General features: G+C 36.4%; 1 protein-coding gene across 2 annotated transcripts in view; it reads left to right on the forward strand.

Moving 5' to 3' along the window:
- Nucleotides 1-15777, forward strand: part of MAP3K2 (mitogen-activated protein kinase kinase kinase 2) — a 54670-nt gene extending 38893 nt beyond the window's left edge. For both annotated transcript variants that reach the window (XM_075512105.1, XM_075512106.1), the window contains exons 12-17: nucleotides 1791-1997; nucleotides 2731-2879; nucleotides 4661-4792; nucleotides 6167-6296; nucleotides 7392-7569; nucleotides 9381-15777. In XM_075512105.1, the coding sequence (XP_075368220.1) occupies nucleotides 1791-1997; nucleotides 2731-2879; nucleotides 4661-4792; nucleotides 6167-6296; nucleotides 7392-7569; nucleotides 9381-9606 (1022 nt within the window). In that variant the 3' untranslated portion in view covers nucleotides 9607-15777. The remainder of the gene's footprint in view (nucleotides 1-1790; nucleotides 1998-2730; nucleotides 2880-4660; nucleotides 4793-6166; nucleotides 6297-7391; nucleotides 7570-9380) is intronic.
- The last annotated feature ends 193 nt before the right edge of the window (nucleotides 15778-15970 follow it).

Below are 15970 nucleotides of genomic sequence, written 5' to 3' on the forward strand. Positions count from 1 at the left end.
AGGCAGCTTCGGTCCAGTCCCTTGCTCTTAAGGCAAGATTAAAGAAGCAAAGATTTGTCACACTGACTTTTAAGTAAAACTCTAAATTGGCTTTAAGAGAAGAGATACTAATTTTCTTTGCGTAACTAACTTCGAAGATAGCTTATCTTATAACTTACCTTTCCCTGTCTTCTAAATCCTTTTACCTGCAAATGAAACTAGTAACTACCTACCCCGTTTTAACACAGTGAAAAATTGGTCACTGCCCATATGTAACAGTACATCACACACACATCTATTTTCTCTCCTTAGTTTTCTTCTTTCAAGCCTTAAGCCTTACCTTAGATATTTTTGCAAGCCTCTTTTTTTTTTTTTTTTTTTTTCTGGTCTCTTCTCCATTCTTGTAGTGGCCAAAACTTGATAGAGTACTCTAGCTGAGGCTTTTTTCATGGCTGTTTTATGTATAACATAGGATGTAACCATAACTTGGTATGTAACAGTCATGTTAATACATTCCAGAATGACACTTTACTTTTTTTCATAGTTGCCATACTGACTGCTGTTCAGTCTATGGAATTTAGATTTTTATCTTTAAATGGACTTCCAGCCATACTTAACTTTGATGTCATCTGCAATATTTCAGTGTGTTATGTTCCATCATATATACATCATCAGTTAAAATAGAGTATGGAAGTGGACTGAGGGTAAACTGCTGTGCATGTCCACTTAAATTATCCTCCCCTTTGATGAGAAATCACTGATAACTGCTCTAAATCTGTCTTGGGCATACTCTACATAGTGAGTTGGTCTATGCAGTGCTTCACTAGTTAGCTTATGACAATGTCCTGATGAAATAGGGAAATTGGATTAGCTACATGTGACAAACCAATTATGGCTGGTTTATCACCTTATTATCTTCTCAGTGGTTTATAAAACTGCTTAATAATTTGTTTGCATATCTTTCTTGGAATTTAAATTGGCCAGACTAGTATATAAATCTGAGTCCACTTTTTTCAATGGTATTTTATCTGCCTTCTTCAGTCCCCTCGGAATTCTCCTTCTACAGTGTAATACCTAATGAATCGGAGACTCCTTCAGCTATTTCTATGAGTTCTGTAGGATGAAACTTCATCAAGCTATGCTCACCTAAAAATTTTCATGTTATCTAAATATATTAACATGAATTGTGTTAGTCATCTGATTATAATTAACTTTTTTGAAGATCAGTGTCTTTTTTTTTTTTTATTCTAATGCTGTAGCCATCTCTGAGTTATGCATTGTTTCTGATTATTCTTTATTTTTTAAAATATTTTTTGTGGTCTTCCTGTTGATTCCATGTGTAGCTCTTTCTCTGCATTCAATTCTTACTAGTTTACAGGATGAAGATGCCAGCCTGGGCACCACTGGGATGTAAACATATCTCTCACCTATATATCAGAAATTTGGTGTTTATACCTTAATAGAGCAATAAAAGTAGAGGCATGGCATTTTCCTTTCTCCTCTCACAGCCCTACAGGTTTCTGAAACATGTAGATTACATTTCAGAACAGTTTCAGAATTTGGTCCCAATTTCAGTCACTTAAATGTAAACCAGTTTTTGATTCAGTCTAATCCTTACATACATCTGATGAATGTTTGTTTTCTTCTAGGTGGAAAGTTAAACCAGTAAATTTCATGATCATTACATCATATTATAATGCTGTGGAAGACTTGAACTACATTATGTGTAATTCATAAAGTATTTGCATACACACATTGCATAGCAGTATTTTTGTAATGTAACACTAGTATTTCTTTGTATATCATTTAAGGTCGTAAAACTTTTCCAAGAGCCAGAAGGACTCAGGGAAACAGCTTCCGATCACCAGTTAGTTTCAGTCCCACTGATCACTCACTGAGCACCAGTAGTGGAAGCAGCGTCTTTACGCCAGAATATGAAGATAATCGAATGAGGAGGAGGGGAAGTGACATAGACAATCCTACCTTGTCAGTCATGGACATCAGCCCACCCAGTCGCTGTAAGTTAAGGCATTTTGTGAAGTCCTAAAACTCTCTTACCTTTTAAGTATATCATGTGAAAACTAAGCGTGTCATCAAAATACATGCAATTGAATAATGTGTTTTTATCTCTCTAATAGGAAAAAGTCAAGACACTATGCTCATCAGTTTTTTCATTGCTTACTTTGCCAACCTTCATGTAGATTTTCACATGGAATTTGCATCTGTGATAACAAAACACTACAAAAATATTTTTTATTTGTTAGACTCTTGAGGACATGATAAGGGTTATGTAGGTTGCAGTTACTATTTATTTTTGCAGATGTTGGTTAAGTTTTCTGATAAATTGTAGACCTCAGTACCGTTTTATATCTATAGTAGCATTTCAGGAGCAAATATACTTCATGATGGCTTCAGCAGCTCGTACATTTTAATTGTGCCTTGATTTTTTAAAAAAATGTTACTAAGTTTGTTTAACGTGCTTTTTCTGTTTTTCAGATTAGTTGTTGCTAGTTGTTTTAAGTATGTCTATCTATCACAAATTATTTTGTGAATAAATTTAAGTAGCTCATGTTTTCCATCTTACAGGAAATTTTATTGATCTTTGTAACTTATATGGGGAGGTTTAGGACGTGCAGTTTCTGTTGTTGAAAAACGTAGTCTTTTAAAAAATTATTTTCTGTGTATTCCAGTTTTTCTCGATCAGCTGAATAACAAGCTCATTTGAAAACCAAAACATACTTATATTTTCAGCACCACGAGCTCCAACTAACTGGAGACTTGGTAAACTGCTGGGTCAAGGTGCATTTGGCAGAGTGTATCTGTGTTATGATGCTGATACTGGAAGAGAACTGGCTGTTAAACAAGTTCAGTTTGATCCTGATAGTCCAGAAACCAGCAAGGTAAGTGATACCAAAGAGAGAGTTTGTAAAGGGCTTCTGCTTGAAGTGGTGTGTTGTAGACTAGACTGATCTTCCTTTCCTTGAACAGGATGATGTTTTAAAACATGTTGTGTTTTCATGTCCTTGTTAGGAATCCTGTTTTGTTAGGACCTCAAAGAATTCGTTTGGTTACCTGATTTTAATGTTACATCCCATTTTTTAATTTTCATACATATCCTTATGCAGTGAACATACATAACTTAATTTGGTGTGTTCTCAGTCTCTAAAATTAAACAACCCATTGTGAAGTGTGCTCTGAAAGAGATTATTTATACTTACAGGAATTAGAACAAGTTCCATTTATAAACAGAAAAATCTGTACTAATTTAAGTGTTCCTGAAAATAAATTCCTGAGGATATTTTGTTTGGCTATGAAGACAGTTTGCGAGTCTTATCTTTTTTTATCTTTTGGGGGGATTTGTGTTTGTGTTTTCCTTTTTTTTTTTTTTCTTTTTTATAAAACGTTGGGCATCAGGGCTAGCTACTGTTACTCGCTATATTTCTCTGTGAAGATCAAAAGTTTCATTGTCAGCTTATTCTCTCTCTAAAATCGAACTTATCCTCCTTTAAATACTGGACATCTGAGGAGAGAAACTATTTAAAAGTAGCACCGATCTTCTATTTCTTTTTTCCCAAACCGTACTTGCTGCTTTTTACAGGATGGAAAAAGAATTATTACTTTTCCTGCATTAGGACTGCGTTCTGCACTGTGGGGAGCAAGGCCGGGGAAACAATGGGTGTAAGCATGATTGCAGAATTGGATGCCTACCAGTTCTAGTTGCTGCTAGTAGTGATGTAGGATCAAGGAAGAAAGCCAAGAATCATTTGTGCTGTAGATTTCTAGTGTAGTTGATGTTGCTACTTCTTTAAAATGTAACAAAACAACTGATTATGCTTTGGAAATGTTCAATATAAAATACTGTAGTCCCTCCTGTAGCAACAGTTCTGTGACCTCACTTGCAATAGCATTTTGTAATGTGTGCCTCTAAGTGTCAAAAAATCTGTTTTCCTTCTAACCTCAGAAGTGTGAGGGTATCAGTAACAGTCTGTGACAGATAAAAAGTAAGTTTTGATGAATGACTTCTAGGTGAAATTTGGAATCCAGTCAAGTTTGAATTCGTGAGTTAGTATTTTTCCAGCATCTTACTGTACAGTCTGTTGCAAAATATCTTGCTTCCTGTTTGCAAAATTTTTAGTATTTCAGATAGCTCTAGAGAAAGCACCATATGTGTTAATGTTTTTCTTTGTTGTGTTTCATTATTACAATATTAAGTGGTGCTCAAAGGCATTTTTAAAGTATAGTCAGTCATCCTGGAAAAGTTAAGAATTAATGCTAATTATTCCACTACAAAGATTTAAAAATTCCCCCACCACCCCCAGTTGGAGGCTTGTGACATGTATGCATAATGATCACTGACTTCATACATGTATTGATATCTGTTGTGCTTAGAAACAAACATAACTTCAAAATAAGAGAAACAATGAAATAACAGCAAAATCATCCCAAAGTTAATTTATAGAAAAGCCATAGTTTTTTTTTTTTACTTCCCTCAATCTAATGGTGATATTTTCTTGTTATAAAATGTATAAACTTTGCATAAGCTAAAAGAGTATTTTGTTACTTAGTTTGCATAACCCTTCAATATGTATATACTGTCCTGCTTTAAAAAAAAAAAAACAGATCCAAAACATTATTACTACTACATCAACCATGGTAAATCTTGTCTGTTTTTTCGTTTTAGGAAGTAAATGCACTTGAATGTGAGATTCAGTTGCTGAAAAATCTGCTGCATGAAAGAATTGTTCAGTATTATGGCTTCTTGAGAGATCCACCAGAAAGAACACTCTCTATATTCATGGAATATATGCCTGGGGTAAGCAAGAGAGCCAGTCCCCTTCAACCATCGTTTCTACGCAATGTGACGAACACCCAACTAGACAGCTTTGGCAGAAGCACCCACAGATATTGAAGAAATGTGCAAGTTAAAAACAGTAGCCAAGGATGGCTACTGACAAGTGCTTACAGGAGCCTATCTTCTCCATTGCTTTTTTGGGTTTTCAGAATTACAGTGGTTTGTACAAAAGTTGTTTGCATTTGATTTTGGCGTAAGGAGTGCCTGGCAATGTCTTTGAAAAGACAATGTTTTGATTAGTAAACTCTTGAATCTTCCTGAATTTTAATGTTTCTTTTTGCTGTGCTTCAGCTTGTGCTGTTGTGTAGTCACCATCTCAACTGCTCAGTTATTTCGGGAAAACAAAAAGTAGCTAAGATGGGTGTGGGAGTAAGTGCATACGGAAAATAATCTTGGTGCTTGTTTTTTGTGTGGCACTTAGGTACATGCTGAACTGTTCTTCTACTGTTTTGTTAAGAAATAGTATAAGGTCAGAAAACTAGATTTTCATTTTCTCACCGAGTGGGGTCAGCAGAGCTAAATAAAACGTGCTCATATAAAAACATAGGCTCTGTATTTCTGAATAGTTACAGCATTCTACTTTACTGTGAGACTCCAGAGAAGAAAAGTGGTGTGTGGGGTTTTGTGCTGGTGGTGCTGGTGTTTTGGTTTGTTTGGTTGTTTTGGTTTTTTTTTTTTTTTTTTTTTTTATGTGAGTTCTGGGCTTTTGTTTTGGGGGGCTTGTTGAATGTTTCTGAGATTTGGAGGACAGTGTCACAGAAGTAATCTTAGGAGTTTGTAACTCTGACAAAGCCAGGTTATACAGAGATAGTTACGAAACCATGAATTTTTGATTTAATGTCATTTTAAGCCAAGCCTTGCTTACCTCTTAATTTTTACGTAAAGCACCATCCTCCAGCATGTGGTGTTTTTTTCTTGACGACCTTTTTTTTTTTTCCTGAGTTATAAACTAAACAGGGTAAACGGCATGTGTTCTGTCCAACTTGAGTATCAGCATTTAACCATCAAAAAAGTTGAGAGTGGTGTTTGAGTGAAAATACTGCTGTTCTCTTTTTCTGTATATCACGCTGGAACTATGCCACTGCTTGACAGTTTTAAAGTTAATCACTTAACATTTCAGTATATGACTTCTCTGTCCAGCCTCTTTTTTGTCAAAGTTTGTATTTTTCTCAGTGGAGGTAAAACTATATCTGTGCTTTTAAGTTGATCTAGACAAGTATTGCAACTTTAAATGTCTACATTTCAGGCATAAATTCCATTGAAGTTCAACTGTAGTATTAGCCCACTTGTGATTCTAGAAATGTTACAGTGTTTTATACCACTTTTTTGCCATAGGGTTCCATCAAAGACCAATTGAAATCATACGGAGCACTCACTGAGAATGTGACTCGTAAATATACACGGCAGATTTTGGAAGGAGTTCACTATTTGCACAGTAATATGATTGTCCATCGAGATATTAAAGGTAATGATAGTTCTGTGCACAGTTCAGCGCTCTTGACTACAAATTCTATTCTAGTCTTGTGTGAAGCGCTAAAATGTGATTAAGTTTGAAATGCCAAAATACTGACTTAAAATCAATGAGATAGCTTTCCATCATTTATTCCTGTCACTGTTGTAACCTGAGGAGGGAAAATAAGCATCATTGTGATGTTCTAGCAGACTTCTGAAAATGTTGCCGTAGTGTCTGTCTGCAAAACAATCATGATAAATTTATTTCTGATTTTATTTTAGTATTAATAGTTTTGAATATATCTAAGGATGATGTCATTACAAATAGATAGAATGTGCAGAGGAAAGCATCGTGACTTGAAAGTTGATTTTTACAGTTTTGTTTCTATCAATTACATAGACATTACCCAGCACTTCACTGGTACAATAAATGACTGGCAGAGGTGACTTGCCTGATCAAATGACTCAGAATTCTTCCATCTTACTGCCAGGAAACCTGAGGAAACAGACATACTTACTTTTTGCAGATAGATATAGGTGACTTGCAAGTGCTGCATAAGCAAGTTAAGAATAGGTAGGAAGATGGTGATGTGCAAAATAGGTGTGTTGAACACAACACTTTTGTATTCCCTAAAACTTTTGCAATTTTCCTGTTGCTTTGTATCAGCAGTGTTTTGTTCCAGCAAAGGTTGAGATACCACAGTCAATTTGTACATACTTATGCAGATAAGTGTTTTGAACAAATCTGCAACACAGTTTGAGATTTTGCTCTAATATAGTATGAAGACATTATCAATTGTGTGGAAACTTCTTTTCCATTTATTTTTATTTCCCTTGTATGGCACATTCCTTATTTTGTCAGGAAGGCTTTACAAAGTGACTGGGACTAACCGGAAAAGGCCCAGGATGCAAACCAATGTGTACAATTCATTGTTTTCTGAATCTTGGAATGAAGTAATAGGAATGAGTAGAGAAAGTAAATTCTCTGGCTTGAAATAGTAGGCTGATCTTGCATTGTATCACTGAATCCAAACTTTTGTTACTGTTTTCCACGCCAAATTGTTAACAGGCCTTTCATGAATATAACGCTGTGTTCCCTCCCTTCCAGGAGCAAATATTCTGCGAGATTCAGCAGGCAATGTGAAGCTTGGTGACTTTGGTGCCAGCAAACGGCTGCAGACGATATGTCTCTCTGGTACAGGAATGAAGTCTGTCACAGGAACTCCATATTGGATGAGTCCAGAAGTTATTAGTGGAGAAGGGTACGGCAGAAAAGCAGATATCTGGTATGTTAAAAAAAACTTCTCTACTGAAAGGTGTCATGTCAGAATGGGCTCTTTTTCAACCAAGTGTAAGTGTTCATTATCTGAAGTTGGAGTGTTTCATTCTGGGGTTTAAGCCGAAGAAGGTGGCAAGTGTGAGCACTGACAGTCGTATTTGGAGAGTGTAACACGGACATGTGGGAATTTTTCATTTGGCAATTTCTCAGCCCATTGATTTAGGCATCATAAGAGAATCCTTTGAACTGACCTTGCATGAAGTTAGGATTACCAGACTGTTTGTAAATCCTGGAGAGGTACTGGGTGAAAGCAACATGTGAAGCTTTGAAGCATCAGTTAAGTCACTGTCCTGTAATGAAACTTTATCACTGAAATACCTTTGATGCAGGGCAGAAAATGAAATGCTGGTCCTTTAAAAGATGAGCACATAAGAATGAATTAGCTAGGTTTAAATGGGAGGTATCAAAAAATAGTTTGGTTTAAGTTGCTGTTAAATATTTAAGAATTAAGAGGGAAAGGTAAATTTCAAAAATGAATGTTTGTGTAATATGACATAGTCTAACATAGCTCCAACTCAATGGACAGATGATTTTAGCGATTAGACTCCTTGCACTGCAGGTGATCTGTGAACACACAGGAGAGCAGGTAGGCAACAGTAGATACGCAGGAGTAGTAACATTTTGTGTGTTTAAAAAGGAACCACGTTATGTCCAACCAATGGCAATACTTTTAATGTCAGGGAAATTAATTTAGCCTACTTCAGATCACTTAGTAATTATTCTGCTATACTTCAATAATACAACAGCCTTATAGATTTCAGGCAGTTGACTTGTTTCGCTTTGAAGTATTTGTACCAATGCTAATACATGTTTTTTGATGGAGAAAATCGTGGTTAAAACTAAGAAAAAATACGGAAGTTTGACTTCTGTCAGTCAGTAAATCCTTATTGTGTAAAGAAATGTACCTCTGTCTAACCGTAAAACTTCTTGCAAGCATTTGGAAAAACCATAAAACTTCCCGAAAATTGGGAAATTATTCCAGCCTATCCATTTTGCAGTATCATTTTTTTGCTATTGGAAGAGGCTGATCTTGCAGGACTTATGGAAAAAAGTTTTTCTGGCCATATGCATGCCCTTCTGCCTTCCTAAATCCTCTAAACATAAGCTTTGTGTACAAAGATTGTTCAGGATCTTAAAGATTTGTTTGGCAATCTAGGTATATTTTTAGTGTCCTTAACTGAAAGAGGAAGATACCACTGAAGTATGGTTTCAAACTTTTCAACTGCCATCTTATGTTTGCACATTATTCATCAGTGATAACTTGTGCATTTCTAATGAGCTAGCAATATATGCAGTATACTCAAAGCATTCCTGTTGCTTTGCATTTCCATTAGGCCTTAATGAGCAAGACAGCTTTCAAGTGCATTCAAATCCTGCAGGTGTCTGAAGAGCTGACGTACAGGGGTTGTGCAGCACTCGTGGCCTGTATCAGCCTGCTGAGCACTGAATAGCGGCAGTGCCATAATGCAGTTGGTATTGCCTAGATAAGTATGTAATTATCCCTTCACTGAGGTAGTAGCTTTTGGCCCAGTGAAGTAATAAAGTGAAGATGTAGGTAGTGATTTGTGTAACTTTGAGATAAAGCATATAGCTGTCCATGCAATTTTTTTAAACACCTGTTTTCCGCTGACCTTGCTCTGTAAAGTTAAGTAGACACTGCTTATTTGTGGTATTTTGGTTGCTCTCTGCTATTTCTTGTTTTCCTGGAAGGGCATGATTCTGTTGTAACCTGCTGTTTCACTTCTGCCTCTGTTTCAGGAGCGTAGGTTGTACAGTGGTAGAAATGCTCACTGAGAAGCCCCCATGGGCAGAGTTCGAAGCAATGGCTGCCATCTTTAAAATTGCCACTCAGCCAACCAACCCCCAGCTACCACCTCATGTCTCCGACCATGCTCGGGATTTCTTGAAACGGATTTTTATTGAGGCCAAGCTGCGACCATTTGCAGATGAACTGCTAAGACACACATTTGCACACTATCACTAACAGCCTGCCTCAACTCAGCTTGCGTCTACTGCATTTATTTTCTATTTGACTGCACTTTTATTTTTATTTTTTACAAGAAAAGGAGAAAAAAGACAAGAGAGAATATTCTCTTGAATCTTTGTTTCACTTAGATTGTAAACAATCTAAATTTTGTATCTAAAATGAGAATCTTCTGTCCCCCGCTCCCACCAGGACTAGAACTTTTTGTTTCTATAATGTACTGATGTGGTTCATGTAGATAAAGCACTTTAGTACATATTTGTTCCTTATTTAAAGGGGGAAAAAAAAAAGACAAATGCTTGGACAGTCAGGAACTGTGTGACTTTTTCTGACACCACTGACTGACTCAGGGTGCAGGGAAAAATAGACATGCAGCTAAAGGACAAGAAGGTTACTTCTCTGTGATTCTTCTTTATATTGTAGGTACTTGCAGCAGAGAGTTCTAAGTTCTTATTATATTTTAGCATTATAATCAGTTTCTGGACTTCACAGTTTAAGCTGGAACACGCAGTTCTGAGAGTTAATGATAAAGCTGGAAGAACTTGGAACTCTTTGTACAGCAGCGTGTCTAACTGGTACTTCTATGTGACCAAAAGAAAGTAACAAAACAGAACTCAACACTGATGTACTAGTTAGAGATTTTGGTGTAGAACTATTGTATTATCTTAATAGGAAAATAATTACAGATAAACAAATTATGGACCCAGACTCCTAGGAACTACTATACTGCAAGGGGAAAATTTTCATAACAGACAAGGCTCAGCTGTTGGATTTAAATAGTTAGGAGAATGCCTCCTGCTGTATCTGCCAAAGAGAACCTCTGTTGCTTAAGCTTGGAGGGAGACGGTTATCTTAGATAAGAAAAAATAGCGATGTTGAGAGTCAGTTCTCCTCTACAATCCCATGAATGGCTGGAGGGGAATGGGTGTGACTAATCCTTGTGCAGTATATGAGTTACTTGATTCAGAATGAGCTATTAGAAATGTTTTCAAAGCTGTCGAGAGGCGCTAGGATGGAATGTATGTCAACATCAAGTGCCTGAATAAAATAAAATAATTCCTGTTATGCACTAAAAAAATTGGTTTGGTTTAACACAGTTCAGTCATCTAGGATGTGTTGAAAATTTCTGAAATAAAGTTAAACATCTTTTAACACCAGGAATAAGTCACTGAGAAATATAAGACTCCAGTTATATTTTTAATAAGGTAGCAATGATGAATCCACATGAACAAGGAGGCACAGCACAAAAGATTGTATGAAGGCCAAAAGCGCAGAGAGCCAGCAATTAAATAACATGAGCGTGATTACTCCAGCCTGATAATTCAGATTGGTGTTTGTCAGATTTCCAACTGTCATAAAACGTATGTTAATCACTTTTTCCATTTCTGAAAGAGTATAATAAAAGAACAAAAGTAAAACTCTGAAATACTGCTTCTCAATTGAGAAGTCCAGGCACTGATCAGGTGTAGTGAACTGACTTTTCACAACAGAAAAGTCAAACTCTCCTATTTTTGTAGAACACAACATAAATAATTTAAAAGGGCATTTGGAAATAAACTATTGGACTACAGAACTGAAATAATGTATACTGTTTTGGATGATTCATTGCTTGCTTTTGTTGTTTTGTAAAGGCACAGCGGGCTTGTACTGTGAACCTTGTCGTCTCTGACAAGGCTCTACCTGTTTTGCATCTGTAGAGGACTATCAGAATTATGAAGTGCATGGAGATAGAACAATAAGCTTACCCATTCCCATGATAGTTCACTCATGAGATTTCTGAATTTATTCTTCGAACTTCCAAATTTTGTACCAGAGCATAAGCAGGAGTATGGATCTATCCTAATCACTTTACCTGTAGTGGAGTAAGAATGATATAATTTTCTTGGTCAGGGTACACAACTGTGCAAGGTTTTCTGAGGGTGGGAAGAACTAGTCAGACCAGGTAAAGTTTAGAAGGCTGTAAGGAAAGTCAGCTTCTACTGACTTTTTTTTTTTTCTTCTTCTCTGTCACTAGATAAAAGCTATGAAAGCAGCCTTTAAGAAGAATTGGTATGTACTCTGCTGTAAAAGACCTTTGCTTTATAAGCAAAATTTAGTGACAGCAGGGATGGGAAGTTTAATGTAGAGCCTAATAGTTTATGTAGGTAATTTAAAGATCATATAATTGAAATGATTGATTTCAAACAGATTAAGAAGGCACCAAAACCAAGGTGAAAATGTATATAAAAATGAGTAGTGGACAGTGATATCTGAAAAGGTAAGGAAATTTTATATTACCAAAAAAGGACATTAAAGGGAAAATGTAACCAGGTTTATCTGTAGCGTTCATAGCATTTAAATATACTATTCAAAAAAGAAACTGCACTCTCTGAAGCTTGAAGATTTTCAGAGTCTAGTTTTCTTATAATGTGTCCTTTTTGTGAGACAGTGCTGGCTCATGTATATTGCAATATCACTTCCTCATTGTGATTTTTAATTACTGAATAATTGAGTTTGCTGCTTTTGTGCCTTTTCTAAAAAATGGCATTCAGTCATGACAACGGTAAGCATTTTGGAGCCAGGAAAAAAAGAATTTGCAGAATGCACTTTCCTTAATTTCTTTGACATACCAGAAAGCTGCCAATGTAAACACAGTGCTGCTTAAATGAAGATGACATTTGCCAGTTCTGGTGATTCTAGTAAAATTTTAGTAATTTAACCAAAGTTAGGCTTGAGTTGGTTTTTTTCCACCCTATGGAGAATTTGTCTACTGACTTAAGCAACTTACAGTAAATTAGATGGTTATTAGCATAGATGTTTTGAGCTAGAAATAATTAGGAAGCTAAATCAGACTTTTACCAAAAGGTTAGTTAATATTTATCCTCTATTGGGGTAATGTAGTAAAACCAGCTGCATTAAATAATGTAGTACCTCTGTATACAATGTCTGTAAAACACTTACATTGACTACTGGCGTGCTAATGAACAAACCCTAGTTCTAGAATTTGAGAGGATGCATGGAGCTGCATGCTTAAAACTCCATTGGAGGAGGGTTGCAGAACCAAGATCCCTGCTCACAACTTCTCATATCTTACTAACAAAGATACCAGCATTTTAGAATCATGAATTATTCTTAATTGTTGAATCCAATTACTAGAAAATGCCAATGAAAACAACACTGTTGCAGGGTGGTTTTGCTTTTCTGTAATGCCATGATGAAGCTATGCTCTCAAAAAATAAGGATTGAGGTTCACAGTGAGTATGCATATTTTCAAAGGACTTATCTGCTAGTGAATTTTATTATCCTGTTTGCATGTATTGAGTAACAAAAGTCAAGCTGCTTTTGTAGTATGGTTTTAATGGTGTAACTAACAGTCCTGTTACAGTGTGACTGAAAGTTCCAGTCATGTTATATAGCAAGTTGTTTCATCTGGGTGATGGAAATATCCATGCAAGGATTTAAAAAGGTATGGATCTAATAACTGCGAAGTTAAATCTACATAGACTTTTTTTCTTGACAGTTTAAATACAGTCTTAAAATTTTAACTTGATTTGCAATTCAATTTGTAGCTAAACACTCCTTTCAATATAACAAAATGAAAAGTTGGGGTTTTTTTAGCTAGTGCCTTTTTATCTGTATGCCTTAATTTTTTTCATATTTGAACACCATATTGAAATATGTCATACAATTCCATGTCACCAAAACAGACTTAGAGTATGGAGTTTTTTCAAAGTGCCCAAACCAGAATTCACCTAACCACATTGAAAAATGTACTTTAGTTATAAATCTGCTGCAGAAGTTTAAATTGAGAATTTTAAAAAGTGATTTTTGGAGCACTTCCTGAAAGCTTCCTGTGATAATACAGGTTTTGTATTTGCATTTTGGAGATTGTACACTGATGCGCACACCAGAAAAAGGACTTCTGCACTCACAGAAATGCTGTTAGAGTTGAAATTTAGCTTCCCAGCTCTGGGTACTAGACTCAGTTTACTGTAGAGATCACAGCAGAGTTCTTAATGGACTTGAAATTACAGTCGGTACACTTGCAAACGTGGTACTGTATTAAAAGCTGTCTACTTTCAATGCCCAGGAATATGATGTGTCTAAGCAAATCAACAGATTTCTTAGTGAAGCTAGCATGTGCGCATGAAATTCTTTCCTGTGTCTTTTGGATAATCCTAATCCTGCCGTTGTCTTGACTGAAAGCCTTGTAGCACCTGTAGGTACAGTGCAGTACAGCAAGCCATTCTTTCGGACAAGATAGAGCAATGTCTAGCTGCAGCTTCAGAGACTTGAGCAAATTGGTCAGATCTACAGTTATTTATAACCAATTTCTTACTTTTTTAATCTTGACAGTCTTTGTCACGCATATAGAAAAGCATAATGTGTGTGCTTGAATGTAAGTCCCTATGGTGTGTCTGGAAAAGCAAAAGTATTACCACCAGTATCATTTCTTCTTGCTGGTAACTTGCTGTCTTGTGTTAATGACAAGTCTGCAGTGTAAAATCACATACAATTACCAAAGCTTTTCTATCCCCATATACATATAGCCAAAAGTGATGTTTCATGGATTAGTACTGTTAGTTATAGATACATATATATCCATCAGTAAGCTACTGCTAACTGGGTAAAGCAGGTACTAGTAAGAAGTGATAGACACTGCCCATATTTAAGAGATTTGGGTGTTTATAGTTGCTGTTTTGATGTGCAAAATTCATGCCAGCATTAAAATGAAGAGTTTGCTTTTTAAAACTCTTCTCAACTTAATCTTATTGTTGTCATTCTAAAGTTAATGCATAAGCTTGGTGACTAAACCTGGTGACTTTTATAGCCAGGTTTGAGCTTTGGGACATTTAAGGAACGCCACAAAGATAAGTAGATTTGTGACCTGAACTGCTCTGTGCACCATAGTAGGAACATTTCAGAGCTGCTGGGAAGCAGTCCGCTTGACGTGACAGCCAGATGTCACCCACCTAGTAACCACGACACCAGGTTAACTACCTAGGTGTCGATGCTGCCTTCGGGAGGAGCCACAAACACACGCCAAAGGGGGCAGGCAGAATTGCGACCAACGCGGGGTTTCTGAATCGAAATCCTTGATCAGAAACAAAGGAGCTCCTTTCTCTTTTTATTTCCCCCACCTGGCCTGCACGATTTATTTTTCTCTCGAGTTGGCATAACCTAAATACTGCATAGGTGGTGGCCACTGATAGCTCCTGAATAAGGTGCGAGTTAATGTACAGCTTTATACCAGGGCCCCATCACTTGAACCCAGGATGCTGCAGCTCGCCGCTTGCTGGAGCAACCTTTGGGTTTTCTCTAGCAATATATACACGTATGTATTTGAGGGGCAGATGGGATGGAGGAAATGAAATTTCTCATGTTTCAAAGCAGCAATGCTAGCAGTCACGCTTTAGCTAGGTCTCAGTTTTCATAAACTTACTTTTAAAGGGAGAGGAACTGGATTAAAACACACAAAAATTGTATCTCATGGTTCAGCCCTTATGTTGAGTCCACCGATGAGGATTGGAGGTCAGGGTCTTCTGTCGAGAGATGAGGAAAAGGATACTCTAACTCCAGAGTGGATATTCATGGAAAATATTTCAGAAGGTTTTCATCTCTTTTACCCCAAAACTAGATGATCCTTCTCCCCAGAGGTTATATAATGTGGATTTGAAAACAAGGATTGCATTTTCTTTTCTGAACAGGCATGAGATTGTTGGTTCCCTAGTGTTTGTTTCTCGTTGATACCAGTATAGAAGGTGGTGTCATCCTAAAATTGGAGCGGTTTATTAAAGCATAGTGTCTGTCATCTCAGACCTCGCAGGAGTCGTATAATGGAGTATCACTGTAAATATGTGGAAGAGACTTAGATGAATTGGAGCGTAGGCTTTTAGTTTTCATGAAGCTATGAATAAAAATTTGTAAATTTACTCTTGATCTAATGTACATTTTTATGTAGCCATTAAATTCTCTATTTAATCTATCAGTTTCTCACTGTAAATGTTTTTACTCTCAGTTGAATGCTGGGCACAGTTTGTAATGTATGTACACAAAGGTGTTTTTTTCTATCAACGTTGACTTTTTTGCACATTTTTGGAAATATTTAATTTGTACACTGATTTAATACTCTGACCAATTGTTGATGGGTGTATGAGAATCACGTGTGTGTGCAATGTACTACTGTCTGGATGTATGGTTTTTTTATTACTTTTGAGATGTTGCTACCAGTAACTGCACTGCTGTTGCTGCTTTACATGGAATATCTTGTGTATAAAAAAAGATAAAAACAATTAAAAAATTAGCCTATGGTTATCTTGGTTGAGGAACTCAGGAGTTGAGCGTTGCTTACTAGTTCCGTTTGTCTAACAACCTTCCAAACTTA

This window comes from Mycteria americana, chromosome 9 (genome assembly GCF_035582795.1).
Source record: "Mycteria americana isolate JAX WOST 10 ecotype Jacksonville Zoo and Gardens chromosome 9, USCA_MyAme_1.0, whole genome shotgun sequence".
NCBI classification, from domain to species: Eukaryota; Metazoa; Chordata; class Aves; order Ciconiiformes; family Ciconiidae; genus Mycteria; species Mycteria americana.